General features: G+C 40.0%; 1 protein-coding gene across 12 annotated transcripts in view; it reads left to right on the forward strand.

Moving 5' to 3' along the window:
• sulf1 (sulfatase 1) overlaps positions 1-21,371 on the forward strand; it is a 383,460-nt gene that overhangs the window by 323,509 nt on the left and 38,580 nt on the right. For 6 of the 12 annotated variants that reach the window (XM_063064855.1, XM_063064868.1, XM_063064861.1 and 3 more), the window contains 2 exons: positions 2,532-2,565; positions 4,926-4,979. In XM_063064855.1, the coding sequence (XP_062920925.1) occupies positions 2,532-2,565; positions 4,926-4,979 (88 nt within the window). The other 6 variants (XM_063064888.1, XM_063064897.1, XM_063064915.1 and 3 more) reach the window with 6 other exon arrangements.

Here is a 21,371-nt window from a genome sequence, read left to right on the forward strand (position 1 = left end):
GTTTGGACTACATTGTAAGTAACTGATAGGTGTTGTCGTTCCCCACCCCTCTGTTCAGGGATGGGTTTTCCAGTTTAACAAAGATAGCTTCTTTAACCTCTCTTTTAAACCACCTGTCCTCCCTGTCCAAAATGTGCAGTGATGTGGTTGTTTTGTCTCGCCGGTTATACAGATCTGTGCAGTTCTCAGTGCAATGGATAGCATATACAATATTGCCTTGTTTATGTTTGGGGGTAGAATCCTTGGGGTGGATGAGTTTCTGTCTGAGTGTGTTTGTAGGTTTAAAAAACACAGGGATTTTGAGTTTGTTGAAAATCCTTCTGAGTTTCTCTGAAACTCCAGCTACATATGGGATGACTACGTTTTTCCATCCACTTTGCTCCTTTCCTCTGTCTGCTGGGCTGATGTCCCTGCTGGTTTTCGTTGCTGTCTTGATGAAAGATAGCCGCAAGTTTTCAACTTCTCTCAAATACTTGCGCTCCTTATCTTTAGCTGTAATGTTGGTGGGCACATTCTTGGCTCAGTGATGTAGTGTTCTGATAACTTATGTTCTCATGGGTGATGAGAGTCAAACTGTGGGTACTGATCTGTGTGGGTGTGCACAAACCGATGGCCCAGTTTAAGAGACTCCTCAGATCAAGACTCAGCTGTAAATCTACATGTAAAGGACAAGGGACACTCCTTTGGTAATAACAATGGGCACATTTTGGTCAGGGAGGACAGGTGGTTTGAAAGAGTGATTAAAGAAGCTATCTTTGTCAAACTGGAAAACCCATCTCTGAACAGAGGAGTGGGGAACAACACCACCTATCAGCTACTTACAATGTAGTCCTTACATCTGTACCCTGGCATCTCCACAGCAGTTGAAACCTCCATTCATGTAAAGATACGACTAATGACCCTCTCATTACCTCTATGACTCAACGACTCTCGCAAGATTGCTGTATCTTTAAACAACTCATTGAGCTTATAAGCTAGCAAACTGCGCACCATGGATCAGAACTGAAGAAGCCTCTCAAATGAGTGGCGAAACGTCTTCTAGACAACACCTCAAGTCCATTTGCCTTGATTCACTACTGCTTGATATACAATGACCTGGATGACTGAGAACTTTCATAGGCATATCTATCTTGAGAGTCCAGTGTAAAGCACAATGCTATATAGGACCTGACAGCACAGAATATGACACGAAAGCATATCAGTTTTTAAGCCTACTGGTTCACTCTGTTTTTCCTATCAGTCATAAAAATCTATACTTCCTGGGTTCATTTTCCAAAATGTTCCTGGTGTACATTTCTACACATTAATGTCAATGGTTATTAACAATGGTTATTAATCTAATATAATTATAAACACTTCATAAGCGAGTGATCATCTGTGAGTCACTTTTTAGCATCCATAAAAAATAAGGTATTTACTACATCCACATTTTTGACTGAGGAAAGCTTACTAAAAACTCTGTTGTTAGTCATGAAGCTGCCAACAAAGTCAGGCATATCGTTTTGTATGCTCTGTTATTGCTGAGTCTTGAAAGCACATTGATTTTAACCTATTAATGGTCAACATATTTTCAGCAGCTTATTTAAAGAGGATTAATTAACTTATTTGCCACTCCCTCGCTTTGACAAGGATGTATGATATTTTAAAAGAAGGAGAAAAGTCATCTTGGTAATTGCAACCAAGGAAGGTCTGCTATGGATTCACATAGAGTATAAATTTCAGGGAGTCCTGTTTCCTCACACATTCCCAAGATGTGTCGATTGGTAGGTTAGTTGACCATTGTAAACTGACCCTAGTCTGTAGGTGAGTGTCGGAATCTTGGTGGGGGTGGGGAGTTGGTTGATGAGAATGTGAGGAGAATAAAATGAGGTTAAAATAGGATTAGTGTAAGTGTATTGACAACATGGACTGGATAGGTCGAAGGGTTGTTTCCATTCTGTATTACTCTATGGCAGTATGACTGTTCTGGAAGTGATAAAACAGTCTATGAAAGGGATACTGAGAAATGTTTATTTAATGCAGTCATATAAGCAGCTATTCTTAGCATGAAACTTGCCATGCTATTGAAATTTAGGTTAAAATTAGATAAACAGTGCCATAGGGATAAATTTGATAGATGATTGTGCAAGATTGGTACTGACAGCCATTTTCCCTTTTTTTCTTTTCATTGAAGCGACTGAGAATATCAGACAGGAGAGATTGAAAGGAGCCGGTGATATGCTGTCATCCGTTTTACACTTACACTAAAGTTGAAGTCTACCCATGTTTTCACTGCTGAGGAAGTGTGTACAGAGTCTTACCATCCTAACTGATCTAATTTACATTAAAACAAAACTGATATTGTTCCCCCTTTTAGTTTGGATTTCCAAACCATGTTCTCTTAATTATTTCTCATGTCAAAGGTTACCTTCTCTCTCTATTTTAACCACTTGACATTTTTCCTCAGGTAATGCATGGACAGCTACATTGTGAATAATTTTTACCATTCTAAAAAACATTAACCTTAATTACTCTTGTATTTTCCTAATCAGGAAATAAAGATGGAGGAAGCTTTGATCAGCACAGGTATCCTTACTTTTTATTCTCTTGAACAACTATCTTTTCAACCAATTGCATGAGCTGGCCCATTGAAGCTTCTTTTGCTTGTATTGTCTGTTCCATTCAGCAATCTTTGATGCATGATAACACATCCTTTAACAAATAACAACTGAATCTTATTTCAGACCATCTGCTTTACTCAACTCTGCTCTTTGGGAACCACAGGAGTCCTAATAATTTGCTTCTGTTATGAACCCAGCTCAGTTGTTGCTTTTTAAAGATGAAAGTGATTTCAAAGTGAAAAAAAATTGTCTGATCCTATCATTCCCTCCATACGTTTTGCATACAAATACATATAAATTTATGCACACATACAGAGACACACACACATACACGCATTTTACACTTGCACACTGACACAGCTAGTCAATTACTAGAAAACTGAACGGTGTTTAGGTAGACTTTATATTTATCCCAAATTGGACCAAACCATCTTAAAAAAATGACAAGCCTTAACCGCAAATTACATTCAAAACAAATCCAATGCCATGCTCTTTGACATTGATTTAAAAAGCATTCAGTTTGAAACCACACATTTGTCCTTGCTCTCCGATGGAGCAGTATTTAGAGAATATCATGCTGTGCCTATCTGAGGACCTTAACGGCAATTCCTAAAGTTTGGCTGCATTTAGAGGCACCCTTTATATGTTTTTAAATAACAAAAGATAATTTACTAAGATGCTGAACCCTGTGCACCAGTGAAATTACTGAATGCTTTGTCGAAACGTCGACTGTTTGTTCATCTCCATAGATGCTGCCTGACCTGCTGAGTTCCTCCAGCATTTTGTGTGTGTTGCTCTGGATTTCCAGCATCCGCAGATTTTCTTGTGTTTATTATCTTTGGTTAGATAAAGTCAGTTTACTCAAAATTGGTGGACAAGATGCAAAGTAAATGTTTATTTTTTGTGCTAACAATTTTTGCAGTGACAATAAAACCCCAGAAAGTAAATACATTAGAAATGTATTTAAGCATGAAGAAAAATAAAATCATAACGCCATCGGATGCTGAAGACATCCATGAAAAACGAAATGGAGTCAAAGCTGATCCTAATGAAGGGCCTCCAACCTGATACGTATCTCTATCCACACGTGTTGCCTCAGCAACTGAGTGCTTCCGGCATATTTTATTTTTATTTCAGATTTACAGCATCTACAGTTTGTTGGAATTGCAAAATAAAGTCATAATTGTTTTAAAATCCTTTCCCGGTTGCTTTGGTTCATAGATGATTTTACATTTATGATAATACAAACGTTTCTTTGCGATCTTGAGCCATACGCTCACACCAGAGCACAATCACAATTAGGCTAGGTTATTAATACTGTATATCCACAGGAGAAACCCTACCCAGTGTTTTCAGGAAATTCAATCACTGTGCTGTAGGAACCATTTTAAATCTATTAACTCCTCAAATATAAATTTGTAATATCATTTTAATCTTCTGTAAAACATCCTTTGTATTAATTAACAATGGATTTAGATTCTACTTAATCACCACTTTGTGTGCACTATCCTACACCAAGGATTATCCAGACAAGTTTGAATATTTTAATTTTTTCCCCTAGTTTGGACAGTGATTCAGTAAATTATTGTGACAGGTACTCCTGATAATTTTTTTTCAAATTTACGAATGTCAATGTCAGACTATGAACCAAAATTAAACTTCCTGTGCCTTTGTAAGTTATTTTACAAACTTTCCTTCACTGCACAACTGGTAAGCTTCACATTCTCTTCTCATCTTGTAGATAGTTTCTAAAATCTTAATATAAATTTATTAAATTGTGTTAATCAGTAAAAGCACAAACTTCATAGAACTAACAAAATCCATTTGTATCTGCAGTACCTATACAATACTTGATAAGTTTTGCTCAGGGGAAGTGCTAAGTGACGGGAAGAGTTTCCCTCAATACTTGCTTGAACAGTTGACGAATGTTTCTCTCACAGATTCCAGAGCCTTTGATAACTTTCACTTATCCGTTCTCTTAGTTCTAAAATTGTGTGTAGGATAGGAGAACCCTAAAGGGGGAGAGAAAAAAAAATAGACAAGTAGGAAAATACACACGGTGTTCATTAGGCTCGATGACACTTGGAGGAAGTGAGTGCATATAGGTGGGAAAAAAAACATTTAGTAAACTAATGAAATTATCCTAATATATATTGCAAATAATTATCTGGCAATAAGTGTATTTTATTTGAGATAACCTAACAGATAAAAATGAATATATTTATATAGAGAATCAGAAAATGAATAATGTACCAAGATAATCTTAACTTTAGAATCTAACTGTTTGATCTTTGCCTCTTTTTGTTCCTGCTACCTGGTTGCCAGGCTACAGCAGCATCGAAAGTGGCCAAAGTTGAGGAGGCCGAGCTTCAAGTCCTTGTGAGTGACTAAAAGCTATTCTTTAGTAACCAGTAGGGAAGAAATCACTGTTAAGGTGGTGACTTAACCTAACTCTTAAGTTTTCAATTCATGTGCATCCCCAAATCAATACCGTGGCTGTAACAGTTCTATTTCTACTTCCTTCTTAAAATGTACCAGCAGCAAAATATTTATTATTTCTGTATAATTGGCAAAAAGCTGCTCAGAAGTGACAGTAGCTGGGATTGCAAGGAATTGATAACTTCTGGTATACTACTGTGTGAACAATGACGTTGTAGTTAACATGCACAACGTGAGTGTGCTTTTGAGGGGTATCAAATGGACATGTAGCAACGAATAAAAGATTTTTCAGTGCTGTGTCTCTTTCCACTGCTTTGCCATTTTCAAAAAAAATGGCCTCTTTTGCTTTATGCTATAAGGCATGTTTCATGTATACAGGACTGGCTCTTTCTGTTATTGAACCTCTATGTGTTGTCTTATGCTGCCCTTCACTGGAGGATTGATTTGTTCGGAGAGTGGTAGATGTGGAATGGTAGGTTGAAGAGAGTGCAGTTCTTATTGGAACAGCCATGGAAGTGAATATGCTGGTTCAGTCCTGGACCTCCTCACATCTTTCCCCCAGAACAATGTAATATGGAGAAGCCTTTTCCCAGACTAACGTCTGATCTGCAATATCTCCCAGCTGCCCAGGAAAAAAAACATAAAACATCATGCAGAGAGGTCCCAGGGATATAGATAAAAGAAAAGCGATTAAATAAACTCTAGGCTCCCTTGATCCCAGTGAAAATGAGGTATAGTGTAGAGATTAGACCATAAGACAATAATACTATAAGATATAGGAGCAGAATTCAGCCCATCAATTCTGCTCCACAGTTCTAACATGGTTGATTTATTATCCCTCTCAATCCCATTTTCGTGCCTTCCTATAACCTTTGACACCCTTCCTAATCAAGAACCTATCAACCTCTGCTTTAAATATACAGATTACAATGAAAATACATTTGCAGACTTTAACACTCATCACTTCCATTCTGTCCTTTTGCATTGCTCATGTGTTTGAATACCAAAGGCCATTTACACTCATATACGCACGGGAAAATGACATTTCACCACTGTCCTGATCCTACACCGCCCTTTGTTAGAAGAATAGTGAACACTCAGAATGCTAGATCTGTCCGCTCTGCTATTGTAGCGGAGGCATGAACCCATTTGTTTTGACAAAGCACCCCACAGAATAATTTTCTATGTAAATATATGTTTAAATGATGGGTTTACAGAATCTCCCGTTTCTCTCACAGACCTTCATCCATAACCTTCAGGAACATGGCAGCTTTCTGTTCTGAGTCACATGTTCAAACTTCACACCAGGGTCTTGTGCAAAGACCTAGGCAGATGCACCTGCCCTGTCTTTTGGATGAGATCCAGTCTTTTTCAAGTAAATGTAGAAGAATTCATGAAACCCCTGAAAGCAAAGCAGAGTAGTCCTGCTTTTCATGTCTAAATGCATTGAAATGCATGATCATTTGTGCAATTTAGTGTTTGTGCATACTTGTTCTGCACAAATTGCCTGTCATATTCCTTGCGTTGTGAGATTTGTAATGGATCATGCAGCATTAAAGGAACTGTATAAACACAAGGCATTTTAGATTTTCATATCCGAAAGTTCCAAATGCATAGGCCCCAATTCTTTGACCAAGGGAAGTTTTCTTGATAGTTGTCTATAATTTTAATTATCACTGACATTCAATCCACATTTTACCAAGGTCTCTGTGCCAGCCTCAGCAGCCATCTATGGCTTCAAAAATATTCCTCCATTGTAGCAACAGAGTGCTAAAAGAAGCTGAGTGAAAGTAATTAACAAAGCTTCCCCTATCCTTCCAATATCATTAGCTCTCCTTCCAGTTTAGCTTCTTTTGCATGAAAGCAGACAGTGGAGAGGCAGCATTGATCAAAGTTAAAATTAAATTGTGAAAGTAAAAGTTGCGGTGGTTTAATGGAAAATGTACTGTATATATCTAATGAATGGACCAAAGTGATTATTTCTGGGCTTGTGTATTTTTCTGGTGGCAATGCTAGAGGATAAATCAGTTCGTGCAATAAATTGCAGCTCGTCATGTCATTGGATTCACATCACTCTCATCCATTGCCCATTTCACTAATTAAACTTTTCTTTAGCATGTAGGTCTGTCGCGTTTCTGCTGCGGCATCGCACATTTAACCATCGGCCATCTTTCATTGCTTTATTTCCCTAAGGAGAATCCTTTCCATCCAGCTGGAAGATCATTGGCTGTTCTGCCTTATTGTTGATTTTCTTCGTATTTGCTTTTGATTTTATTTTTAGCTTTGAAACTTCCCAACTCTCAAAGGATCTCACAAACTGCCATGCGCTACATATCTACCTTTCCCCTGTCCCAGTAACATGCTTTTCTTAGTTTGCCATTATGACATTTTATATTCATAACAGATAACTTAAGTGATGTAAAATACTGGTTTAAGAAACTCCATGGGGCCTATTTTGAATTTTTGGAAGAAGTGGGAATACTATCCATGAGCAATCCAGAGACCAGGCTTAGGACGCAAAACACATTTAACTCCAGCAGAGCATCACTAGCTGTCCTCTGATAGATTAATACCTCAAAATTGAATTAAAGCAACCCTGAGAAAGGTACCTTGGAATAATGGGGGTGGGGGGTAGGCAGGGAGTCTAAAAGAAGCACCAACCTAGTGATCTCTGAACAGTAGCCATATTACAAGGATCCCAGCAGGACCAAGCCAATGCTGTTCCTAGCCCGAATAAAACGTGAAGAAAATGTTTCCACTGTGGAATCTTTGATAATGATGGAAGTTTCTCTTATTAATGCAATTTAAAAACTGGGCTTTGAACTGGCATTGTTGGTCACCAACAACGTCTTATCGAATCTATTTCTTAATTTCTATTCTTATTTGTTACAGTATAAGAGGTGGGGATCAATAAAGGCTCAATGTGTTTTCTGAGTCTGAGACAAAACTATACTTGATGGTGCAAAACAGCTACCTAATGTTTCTCCTTGATCTTTCTCTCTTTTCATGGCTTCAGAAAAGATCTGTTCTGAATGTGGTTTGCCTCACCTCTGTCTCTAATCTCCCCAAGTGGACACATTGTCTCTTCATCCCACTTGATACCCATGATACTTTTTAAACTTAGTCAAATAATTCAGATTTCAGATTTATTTACAAGCTTGGATTCTTGACACTGTCGTCAACCAACTCCTGATCTTTTAGCAAGTAACCTAATATGCTTAACCCCATCCTTTCAGTTTTCCCTAATACTTGGTAATAAATTCATGTTGAAAATAATTCAATTGAAATTTAGGTTGAGCATTTCCATAATAAGAAAATCTAGTGCATTTCCCCCCAGTTCGGGTCAGTCAAACTTTGTATTTGCTCTGGCAGAGACTGGCCCAATACACTCACAGCCATCATGCTGCATTCTACTCCTATAAACCTGAGATAATCCCAATCTCTTCAGACCATGACCTAAGCTATGCCCTTTTGTGCTGTCATCCATACTCTCTGTCCTATACTGGCTCCCACTTATGCAACACCATATTTTTAAAAATTCTCATCTTTCTTGCATCTTCCTACAAAGTCTTGCCTCTCATTTTTCTACTTTAAGACATTCCTACTTCTTTGAAAACCTGCCTCTGCATTATGTATGTGGCAGGATATCAAATCCTTTGAAAAATGTGGAATCGTTGATTGTATTATAGCTATTATATAAATACAAGTTCTTATGATTGTTGAAACTTTTCCGGAGCAATTGTTAAATGCAAGAGGAATGCTACCTCTTTCAGGTGACCACAATTACTGGAAAGAGTGATAAGACAAAGATTCCTAATAAGGCAAAGATCTAATGATTTGAGAGAGTAGATAAAGAAAAGGAGATGCTGAAGATAGTCAAATTCGTGGACATCATGTTGTGATGCATATAGTTTGTGTAAGGATTCAACTTCCTAGGTATTCATCCCGAATAAGCATCCCTAATAATCAGGGAGATGTTCTGGATTGGAGTTTCAGGCAAGATAAAAAGAAGAAATGCAATGTATTTCCAAGTCTGGATAGTGTACAGCTTGGGGAGGAGGTGGTGTTTCCATGAACCTGAAGCCATTTTCTTTCTTAGTGATAGAGGTTGTGGATCAGGGAGGTGTTGTTGGAGTAGCCTATGGGGATAACTGAAATGCATCTTATAGCAGTGTGCACAGCAACCACTTTGCGCAAGTGGTGGAAAGAATAAACTTTTATGGCTTCCACCATTTAGCGACGGTTGATAGTTGACAGGGCAGTAATTACACAGATTGCATTTGTCTTGTTTATAGTAAACATATTTCCTTATTGTTGGGCAGAGGCCAGTGTTGTAACTGTCTGGAATATGGATTGAGGCTCTGATCCTGCAGTCTTTGCTGTCATGAGGGTTAAGATAATAATTTCTTGAAATTACGTGGAGTGATCAAGTTGGATGAAGAATGGATTGTGTGATGGTAGCGATCGCAGTAATAAGCTCAGACAGCTCACTGCTTCGGGCTGAACATGACTGCTATTGCTTCATCCTTATCTCTGTGACCGTCGGACATAGGAGCAGAATTAGGTCATTCACACCATCAAGTCTGCTCCACAATTCCATCATGGCTGTTTCATTATCGTTCTCAATCCCATTCTCCTGCCTTCTCTGTGTAACATTTGATGCCCTTAGTGATCAAGAACTTATCTACCTCCACTTCAAATATATTCAGTGACTGCTTCCATGGCCACAGATTCACCATCCTCTAGCTAAAGAAATTCCTCCTCATCTCCATTCTCAAGGGAAGTCCTTCTATTCTGAGGTGGGACCCCTCTGGTCCTAGACTCCCCCATTATAGGGAACATCCTCTAGTTCTCACTTTTGGACCCATTTCATTGAGGATGAGGAAATTCTTTTACTATCTTTTAATTGTATTCTACCATTCAAAGATGACTGGACTACAGAGCCTGATCTAGTTGCAAAATCACTTAGCTCTCTCTATGCATGCTCTTCCTGCTGCTTTGTAATAATGCATTACAATTTCACCCTGTTGTCCCCACATTTTCAGGAAAGCCTGGAATCAAATTTCCGTGAGAAATAGAACACAAAGGTTGTTAAGGCACACTTATATTTAGTGCTACTGGTCAGGAATAGGCATGCAGTCATCTGAACTTTAATCAATACCACTGGGACTTTGAGGTGATTAGACCATAGATTGTTGTTTACAATCTGGCAGTGGATTCTGAGATGCTGGATATATTAAATAAGAAAATATGTTGGAATACAGATTGTATTTTGTTGAATGAATCAGTCCAATGTGTTAATACAGGGACATGCAAATGAATTAAGTAAAGCAAATGTCTATATACTATATATTGGTGGTGTGAGTATGCATGTGTGTATTTGAGAGAGATCAAAAATGAATCCAAAATAATGCAAGTATCAACCCCTTTGTGCAAAAAAAATTTGATTGTATAGTAATCAAATAGTAAAGGCGGTAAAAATGTAAAAATAAACGATAGCGTGCTTGCTGTCTGCAAAATCAATATGGCTACATATTTGATATTTACTTTATGAAATTTTTTAATATACATTCCTTTGTTTTAATAATCATATCTTTGAGCATTCTTCCAGTTTCTCATGTTGGGGTGTGTGGTTTAAATCTGCTCCTGCTCTGCATCCTTGCTAAAGTCTTTGTGTGGTGACACATGCTGTCTCTAATTTTGCTTTAAATAACCATGTGATAGTGGAGCAGGTGCATGTTTGCACGCGAGCACAGTGCTTCAGCAACTCCAGAGGAGCGATGTACATACGTGAAAATAAACTACTGTGAATCTTTGTTTCTGCCAGCAGGGGACAGCTATGGGATGGATGGGAAGGTTAATCCACTTAAACTGCCAAACTTCACAGAAAATATCAACTGGGGAGGACTTGAAACTTTGTACAGTGTGGATGAAAGCTTGTTTGAACACAGGCATAATTATAGCCTTAGCCTTGGTGACTGGACTAATTACTGGAAGGATGTAGATAGAATGTTTGCACTGCTTAAGACTTTTTCTGGACACATTAAAACTTCTGAGGCCATTGCGCTAAATAAGGGCGGGACTCTTGATTTAAGCATTGACACCACAGCACTGGACATGGCACCAACTCCACTGCCTGTTTTAGGCAATGTGTTCTCTACTGAGCCTGAGGATGAATCTAGTGGCATGACTGTATGGGAGGCAACAGAAGCACAACCTGCTGCACTTGCTGACTCTGAAGGGACGACCACGAGCCCAGCCCTTAAAAGTGGTGAGAATCCAAATGAGGATGCGATAAATTACAATCATATACCCGACAAGCATTTCTCAAATACTGAGTGGTGGCGACGTAATCGGACAAAAGAGTTGATAAAAGAATGGGCGGAGCTGGAATACGACGAAGGTGTCAGTGGTAACGGTCTGGTGGAGATTGAGACCAGAAACAGCTTCTTTCTTCAGCAGAGTGCTCTGTTTCCATCACGTAGCATCCAGAATGAAGTGGAGGAGAAAGAGGACATCTTTGAAGGGCAAATGTATCTTCCTACTGGTTCTGTTGGTCACCTTCATAGTAAAACTTTCACAGTTCCCCGAGAAATCAGGGTCAATAACAAAGAGAAATTGGTAAACGTTCAGCTTCAGGAAGACCCCCAGAGCAGTGGAGAGGGAATCCAAGAAAGTTTCATTACAGAAGGCAGTGCTTTGCCCCCTCCATCCTTTCATCAACTCTCAGCTCACTAATTATTTATTGGGGAACAACTACAATCTTCCGTGTTATAGCTTTAAATTTAACATCTTTCACTGTGAGGTTGAAGCAAAGCACATTCCATTTCCATTGGAGGTACATTTCATAACAGGCTGACAATGGTCAGAATATCACACATACTTTTACTTTATTTACATTGCCTGGGGAAAAGAAACAGATATTCCTCTTGTAACTAATGTTTTGCAGTCAACTATATAAATATGTATTTAAATATTCTGTGTCAGATGTCTGCAACAGACATGTCCTAAAGTTGTGTGAAAAGTCCTTGAAGCCTCCTATTGGCTGTTCAGTACCTAGCTGCTTTAGCCTGGCCTTTATGAGTGTCAAGATCCGTGACCTGTCCATTCCAAAAAGCTCTCATCATACATTCTTCACCTGACAAGTATTGAGTACAGCAGTGTTTCCTCTCATAAAATATATTGCACTTTCGAAGTTCTTCACAAAACATTTGCAAATGTGGATGTATTGGTTCAGTGAGTTGTTCCAGCTGACAATTTCAGCTGTAATGTGTAAAGGAAATCTTATTCTGTGTTCTTCATGCTGTAACATGCTCTCACTTATCAGTTGTTTCACTTCTAAAATTATTTAGCATTGTCTTATTTTTGTCTTAGTATCTTTTTATGCCTTGGCGCATTTTAGAATCCTTCTTTAATGAAGGAACAAGATAAAGCCAATGTATTGTATTTTGTTTCAGTTTATTACTTTTTCTTATTATTTCCCTCATCATCTTAAAGGGGTATAATCTTTGTGAAAAAAGTGTAATAATTTGTCTTTTTAGAGGGATGTAGGAGGAGCATTGAGTGCAAGGGTCATAATGATGCACTTTTAATAAAATTACTATGTGACAGATGCATTACTATAAAGTTTCCAAGCGATTTTCATAAATATGGTGCCTCTTTAAGATTGAAAAGTAGGCAAAACTGCTTACAGTATACTTGATGTGTAACTGTTTTAATAAATCTGTTTATAGTTTGGAAGGCTCGTTTAGCACGATCCTTAGATTCACTTGCATGGTTTATATAATCTGTGTAGGTTTTTACAGTGGTCACAGATGTTTTAATTTTTTTTATTATATGGCGGTAAAACCCATACATTACAAAGCCAATGTAATCAATGTTCATAGGTTGGAGACATCAGACTAGTGCAATTCATACTATGTTCATCAGAGGACAAAATTTGTAGCAGTGTTTTATTTTTGTCTGTAATATACACTGGCCATACTATTTACTGATAATTACCTGTTGCTTGTTTCTGGATAAACATGCAGTGATTAAAACACAATGCTTAATCTTTCATTGAGAATGTAATTGTTATTACTGATACAGAGTATTTTCTCCAGGGTAAAAATGGGAATTAACAACACCATGATGTTCATAACAGTGCATGTCCAATTATAGGTGACCTATCATAGCTGAAGAATTGGTTTCTATATGCAAGAAGAGTCCTATTCTCCATTAATCCCAAAAATGTTTCTAAAAGTTACACACCGATAAATTGGGTTGGGTTGCATCAGCGTTGCATGATCCATGGAAAATTAAATCTAATCAACAATTTGGGATTTTGAGTAACATGAAATTTCCATAAACATAGAAACATAGAAAACCTACAGCACAATACAGGCCCTTCGGCCCACAAAGTCCCATAGCCCTCTATTTCTCTAAGCTCCATGCACCTATCCAAAAGTCTCTTAAAAGACCCTATCGTATCTGCCTCCACCACCATTGCTGGCAGGCCATTCCATGCACTCTGCACAATCTCTGAGTAAAAACCTTACCCCTGACATCTCCTCTGTACCTACTCCCCAGCACCTCAAACCTGTGTCCTCTTGTGGCAACCATTTCAGCCCTGGGAAAAAGCCTCTGACTAGCCACATGATCAATGCCTCTCATCATCTTACATGCCTCCATCAGGTCACCTCTCTTCCTCCGTCGCTCCAAGGAGAAAAGGCCGAGTTCACTAAACCCATTCTCATAAGGCATGCTCCCCAATCCAGGCAACATCCTTGTAAATCTCCTCTGCACTCTTTCTATGGCTTCCATATCCTTCCTGTAGTGAGGCGACCAGAACAGAGCACAGTACTCCAAGTGGGGTCTGACCAGGGTCCTATATAGCTGCAACATTACCTCTCAGCTCCTAAATTCAATTCCATGATTGATGAAGGCCAATACACCATACACTTTCTTAACCACTGAGTCAACCTGCGCAGCTGCTTTAAGCGTCCTATGGACTCAGACCCCAAGATCACTCTGATCCTCCACACTGCCAAGAGTCTTAACATTAATACTATATTCTGCCATCATATTTGACCTACCAAAATGAACCACTTCACACTTATCTGCATTGAACTCCATCTGCCACTTCTCAGCCCAGATTTGCATCCTATCAATGTCCCGCTGTAACCTCTGACAGCCCTCCACACTATCCACAACACCTCCAATCTTTGTGTCATCAGAAAACTTACTAACCCATCCCTCCACTTCCTCATCCAGGTCATTAATAAAAATCATGAAGAGTAAGGGTCGCAAATTAGATCCCTGAGGCACTCCAGGTCACCGACCTCCATGCAGAATATGACCCGTCTACAACCACTCTTTGCCTTCTGTGGGCAAGCCAGTTCTGGATCCACAAAGCAATGTCCCCTTGGATCCTATGCCCCCTTACTTTCTCAATAAGCCTTGTATGGGGTACCTTATCAAATGCCTTGCTGAAATCCATATACACTACATCTACTGCTCTACCTTCATCAATGTGTTTAGTCACATCCTCAAAAAATTCAATCAGGCTCGTAAGGCACGACCTGCCCTTGACAATGCCATGCTGACTATTCCTAATCATATACCTCTCCAAATGTTCATAAATCCTGCCTCTCAGGGTCTTCTCCATCAACTTACCAAACACTGAGGTAAGACTCACTGGTCTATAATTTCCTGGGCTATCTCTACTCCCTTTCTTGAATAAAGGAACAACATCTGCAACCCTCCAATCCTCCGGAACTTCTCCTGTCCCCACTGATGATGCAAAGATCATCGCCAGAGGCTCAGCAATATCCCCCCTCGCCTCCCACAGTAGCCTGGGGTACATCTCATCTGGTCCCGGCGACTTATCCAACTTGATGCCTTCCAATATCTCTAGCACATCCTCTTTCTTAATATCTACATGCTCAAGCTTTTCAGTCTGCTGCAAGTCAGCACTACAATCACCAAGATCCTTTTCCATAGTGAATACTGAAGTAAAGTATTCATTAAGTACCTCTACTGTTTCCTCCGGTTCCATACATACTTTCCCACTGCCACACTTGATAGGTCCTATTTTTTCAAGTTTTATCCTCTTGCTCTCCACATACTTGTAGAATGCCTTGGGGTTTTCCTTAATCCTGCCCACCAAGGCCTTCTCATGGCCCCTTCTGGCTCTCCTAATTTCCTTCTTAAGCTCCTTCCTATTAGTTTATAATCTAATAGATCTCTAACATTACCTAGCTCTCTGAACCTTTTGTAAGCTTTTCTTCTTGACTAGATTTATTACAGCCTTTGTACACCACGGTTCCTGTACCCTGCCATAACTTCCCTGTCTCATTGGAACGTACCTATGCAGAACTCCACACAAATATCCCCTGAACATTTGCCACATTTCTTCCATACTTTTCCCTGAGAACATCTGTTCCCAATTTAAGCTTCCAATTCCCTGCCTGATAGCCTCATAATTCCCCTTACTCCAATTAAATGCTTTTCTTTGTCTGTTCCTGTCTCTCTCCAATGCTATTGTAAAGGAGGTAGAATTATGATCACTATATCCAAAGTGCTCTGATTTGTGTTGCAATTCCCTTGTGCCTCTGTTTTGCTCATGTAAAAGGTACAATATTAAACTGGTTGCCATTGTGCGCCCTGTTCAATTTCTTTCTTCCGTCAATTTAAATGAAAAACAAGAATAAAATCAGGAGTCGACCTTATGATCTCTGAAGCCCTCATCATCATTCAGGAAGATCATACATAAAGTGACCACTTTCCTGCTTGTCCCTCACACTCCTGAACTTCACTATCGACCTTGAACATATTCAGTGGCTTAGTCTCCACAACTATTTACAGCCATAAGATATAGGAGCAGAATTAGGCCATTTGGGCCATTGAGTCTGCTCCACCATTTTGTCATGGCTGACCCATTTTCTCTCTCAGCCCCAATCTCTTGCCCCTCCCCCCCCCGTATCGCTTCATGCCCTGACCAGTTAAAAATTTACCAAACTCTGCCTTAATTATTCATAAAGACTTGGTCTCCACAGCTGCCTGTGCAAAGAATTCCACAGATTCATCACGCTCTGGATAAAAAAAATCCCTCCTCATCTCCGTCGTAAAAGGATGCCCCCCTACTCTGAGGCTATGTCCTCAGGTCTTAGACTTTCCCACCATAGGAAACATCCTCTCGACATCCAGTCAATCAAGCCCTTTCACCATTCAATAGGTTTCAATGAGGTCACCCCTCATTTTTCTGAATACAGGCCCAGAGCCATCAAATGCTCAAGAATCTGAAGAAATTCCTCTTCAAATCTGTCTTAAGTGGTGGCCTTACAGTTTACAACTATGACCATAGTTTTAGATTCCCCATGAGGGGGAAGCATTCTCACAGCATCCATTCTTGTCAATCACCCTCAAAATTTAGTGTGTTCTAATAACAATACCTCTCCTTCTGGGCTCTCATGATGCTCAATCATTCCTCATAAAAACATCCTTCTTCCTTCTGAGGCTTCCCACGCTGGCTTCAATCAAACACAAGCCACTTTAACAGGCAAATTAAAACTATACAGTACCCTAGATGTGGTTTCACTAATACCCTGTACAGTTGTAGTGTGACTTAATGCAGCTGCCTTTATACATCATTGTCTTGGTAATAAAGGCCAACATTTCATTTAATTCCTGCTCTATCTTTAGTTTAATGGTCTGTGCTAACTGTGCAAGGACACACATATCTTCTACAGCAATGTTCTGTTGGTTCTCATCTATTTAAATAATACTCCAATGTTCTATCCTTCCTTCCATAATGGATAAGCTCACATTTCCCCGTATTATTGTCCATCTGCCAAGTGCTTACCCATTCATTTAGCCTATCGGTATCCCTTTGTATTCTTTGTGTCCTTGTCACAACTTGTTTCTTTCCTCTGACTTTATATTAATGACAATATACTCGTCCACTTCATCTAATTTCTTCGCATTGATAGTAAGTGCTTGAGGCCTCAGCACTGATTTTCATGACTAGTTAGACCTTGACAACCTGAAAATGACACTGATCCAGACTCTATTTTCTATTCTCTATTCATGCTGATATATTGCCCTAAATCAGGGGTTCCCAAACATTAAGCAAGGGGTCCGTGGACTCAGGGTTAGGAACCACTGCCATAAATGCTATGAGCTCTTACCTTGTACTGGTAAATTTGTGAATAAATAACCTTAAAACCATATTGACTTTCAGTGATGGAACAATTTTCTAAATAATCATATCGCTATCTTAAAATCAGCCAAGGTGCATAACCCACACCTAATTCAATAATAACAGAAGCCTAATTCAATAATAACAGAAGCCTAATTCAATATCGGTTATATTACCCAAAATTAAAATTGCCTGCATAAAATTTGCAGCAAATGTAGGAACATTTTTTATGAGATCATTACACTATCAAATGCATGCAAATGGATTTACGAACTCCTTTTCATTAGAAAATGAACCATATTTAAAATGTATTGACATCACTTAAGACACTCATTCAAATCATGGCTGCATTTGCTCACAAGTACTCATTATTTTCCGTACAACATCTAAAATTAAAACATTTTGTACAAGTGCATTAAAATATGAAACAAAGTCAGATCAGAGCCATTTGCACAATGATTGATTTTGACAATATTAAGAGTTAACCCGTGCAGTTTCATCCTCAGCTAAAAGGAGTTTTGGCCAGCTACCAATCAGCGTTTGGGATTGATTAGATTATGAAGACACGTAGTCCTCTTTTATTGTCATTTAGTAATGCATGCATTAAGAAATGATACAATATTTCCTCTGGTGTGATATCACAAAACACAGGACAAACCAAGACTGATTAACAAGAACAAATTAAAGGAAGGTGAAGGCAAGTGCAGCGGCCACCTTCTAAGTGGACATAGTCAGAGTGGTGACCTTGAGGCTTTAGCTCTTCGAGGCTTTGGTCAGAGAAAGCAAAGGAAAGTAAAGCTCAAGGTTCTTTGTTCTGTTCTTTATATGGGCTTGGCTAGGACAGTAGAGATGACAGGCAGGCTAGTGGAATGCTCTTCTTGTGGGATGTAGGAAGGCAGAGAGACCTCCAGTGTCCCTGACAACTACAGCTGCGAGAAATGCGCCCAGCTGCAGCTTCCAACAGACAGCATTGAAGAGTTGGAGCTGGACCTGGATGAACTCCGGATCATTTGTGATGCTGAAGGGGTGATAGATAGGACATATAGAAAAAGAGTTACACCCAAGCTGCAGGGCACAAGAAACTGGGTGACAGCCGGGAAGGGGAAAGAAGTTAATGAGCCAGTGCAGAGTACCCTTGTGGTCATCACCTCAACAACAGATATATCACTTTGGATATTATTGGGGGCTTGACCTCACAGAGCAAAGTCACAGTGGTCGAGCCTCTGACACCGAGTCTGCCGCTGTGACTCAGAAGGGAAGTGGGGGCACGGGAAGAGGCACATTGTGGTGATAGGGAATTTCTTAGTTAGGGGAATGGACAGGAGGTTTTGTAGTGGTCAGGATGAGGTAGCTGTTTTACAAACAGAGGCACTGTGGAGAAAAGAGAGGCTGTTGATAGGGCAAAATTGCAGTCAAAGTAAAGGACAGACAAAACTGAAAAGGGTGAATACAGGACTGAAGGTGTATTTGAATGCACACAGTATATGGAATAAGGTAGATGAACTTGTAGCACACTTGCAGTTTGGCAGGTATGATATGGTAGGCATCACTGAATCATGGCTGAAAGAAGATTATAATGAGAGCTTAATGTCCAAGGATACACATTGTAGCGAAAGATCAGAGAGGAAAGGAGAAGAGGCAGCTTTGCTCCGGTTGGTAAAAATTGAAATCAAATCATTAGAAAGAGGTGGCATAGGATCAGAAGGTGTTGAATCATTGTGGATAGAGCTAAGGAACTGCAAGGGTAAAAGATCCTGATGGGAGTTGTATACAGACCCCAAACAGTAATAAGGATGGGGCCTACAAGTTACAAAAGGAGATAGAAAATGCATGCCAAAAGGGCAATGTTACAATAGTCATGCAGGATTTCAATATGCAGGTAGATTGGGAAAATCAGGTTGGCTCTGGATTTCAGGAGGGGGAATTTCTTGAGTGCCTATGAGATGGCTTTTTAGAGCAGCTCATGGTTGAGCACATTAGCGGGTCAGCTATTCTGGATTGGGTGTTGTGCAATGGACCAGAATTGAGCAGAGAGCTTAAGGTAAAAAGACTATTAGGGGAAAGTGACCAATATATGATTGAATTCACCCTGAAATTTGAGAAGGAGAAGCTAAAGTCAGATACATTAGTATTACAGTGGAGTAAAGGGAATTACAGAGGCATGACCAGTGGTGTGCCTCAGGGATATATGTTCTCAGATCCCTTCTCTTCGTGATTTTTATAAATGACCTGGATGAGGAAGTGGAGGGATGAGTTAGTAAATTTGCTGATGATACAAAGGTTGGAGGTGTTGTGGATAATGTGGAGGGCCGTCAGAGGTTACAGCAGGACATCAATAGAATGCAAAACTGAGCTGAGAAGTGGCAGATGGAGTTCAACTCAGATAAGTGTGTGGTGGTTCATTTTGGTAGGTCAAATATGATGGCAGAATATAGTATGAATGGTAAGACTCTTGGCTGTGTGGAGAATCAGAGAGATCGTGGGGTCGGTGTCCATAGGACACTCAAAGCTGCTGCGCGGGTTGACTGTGTGGTTAAGAAGGCATATATGGTGCATTGGCCTTCATTAACCGTGGGATTGAGATCAGAGCCAAGAGGTAATGTTACAGCTATATAGGATGCTGGTTAGACCCCCCCTTGGAGTACTGTGCTCAATTCTGGTCACCTCACTACAGGAAGGATGCGGATACTATAGAAAGGGTGCAGAGGAGATTTACAGAGATGTTACCTGGATTGACGGGCATGCCTTATGAGAAAAGGTTGACTGAACTTGACTTGTTCTCCGCAGAGCAACGGAGGATGAGAGGTGACCCGATAGAGGTGTTTAAGATGATGAGAAGCATTGATCGTGTGGATAGTCAGAGGCTTTTACCCAGGGCTGAAATGGCTAACATGAGAGGGCACAGTTTTAAGGTGCTTGGAAGTAGGTACAGAGGAGATGTCAGGGTTAAGTTTTTTTATGCAGACAGTGGTGAGTGCATGGGATGGGCTGCTTGCGACTGGCGGAGGCAGATACGATAGGGTCTTTTAAGAGACTCCTGCTACATGGAGCTTAGAAAAATAGAGGGCTATGGGTAACCCTAGGTAATTTCTAAAGTAAGTACATGCTCGGCACAGCATTGTGAGCTGAAGGGCCTGTATTAACATACATAGAACATAGACTAGTACAGCACAGTACAGGCTCTTCGGCTCACAATGTTGTTCTGACCCTTAAACCCTGCCTCCCATATAACTACCCCACCTTAAATTCCTCCATATACCTGTCTAGTAGTCTCTTAAATTTCACTAGTGTATCTGCCTCCACCACTGATGCACGCAGTGCATTCCACGCACCAACCACTCTCTGAGTAAAAAATCTTCCTCTAATATCCCCCTTGAACTTCCCACCCCTTACCTTAAAGCCATATCCTCTTGTATTGAGCAGTGGTGCCCTGGGGAAGAGGCGTTGGCTATCCACTCTATCTATTCCTCTTATTATCTTGTACACCTCTATCATGTCTCCTCTCATCCTCCTTCTCTCCAAAGAGTAAAGCCCTAGCTTCCTTAATCTCTGATCATAATGCATACTCTCTAAACCAGGCAGCATCCTGGTAAATCTCCTCAGTATCCTTTCTAATGCTTCCACATCCTTCCTATAGTGAGGCGACCAGAACTGGACACAATACTCCAAGTGCGGCCTAACCAGAGTTTTATAGAGCTGCATCATTACCTCGTGACTCTTAAACTCTATCCCTCGACTTATGAAGGCTAACACCCCATAAACTTTCTTATCTACCCTATCTACCTGTGAGGTAACTTTCAGGGATCTGTGGACATGTACCCCCAGATCTCTCTGCTCCTCCACACTACCAAGTATCCTGCCATTTACTTTGTACTCTGCCTTGGAGTTTGTCCTTCCAAAGTGTACCACCTCACACTTCACCAGGTTGAACTCCATCTGCCGCTTCTCAGCCCACTTCTGCATCCTATCAATGTCTCTTCGCAATCTTCAACAATCCTCTACACTATCCACAACACCACCAACCTTCGTGTCGTCTGCAAACTTGCCAACCCACCCTTCTAACCCCACATTCAGGTTGTTAATAAAAATCACGGAAAGTAGATATCCCAGAACCGATCCTTGTGGGACACCACTAGTCACAACCTTCCAATCCG

This window comes from Mobula hypostoma, chromosome 1 (genome assembly GCF_963921235.1).
Source record: "Mobula hypostoma chromosome 1, sMobHyp1.1, whole genome shotgun sequence".
NCBI classification, from domain to species: Eukaryota; Metazoa; Chordata; class Chondrichthyes; order Myliobatiformes; family Myliobatidae; genus Mobula; species Mobula hypostoma.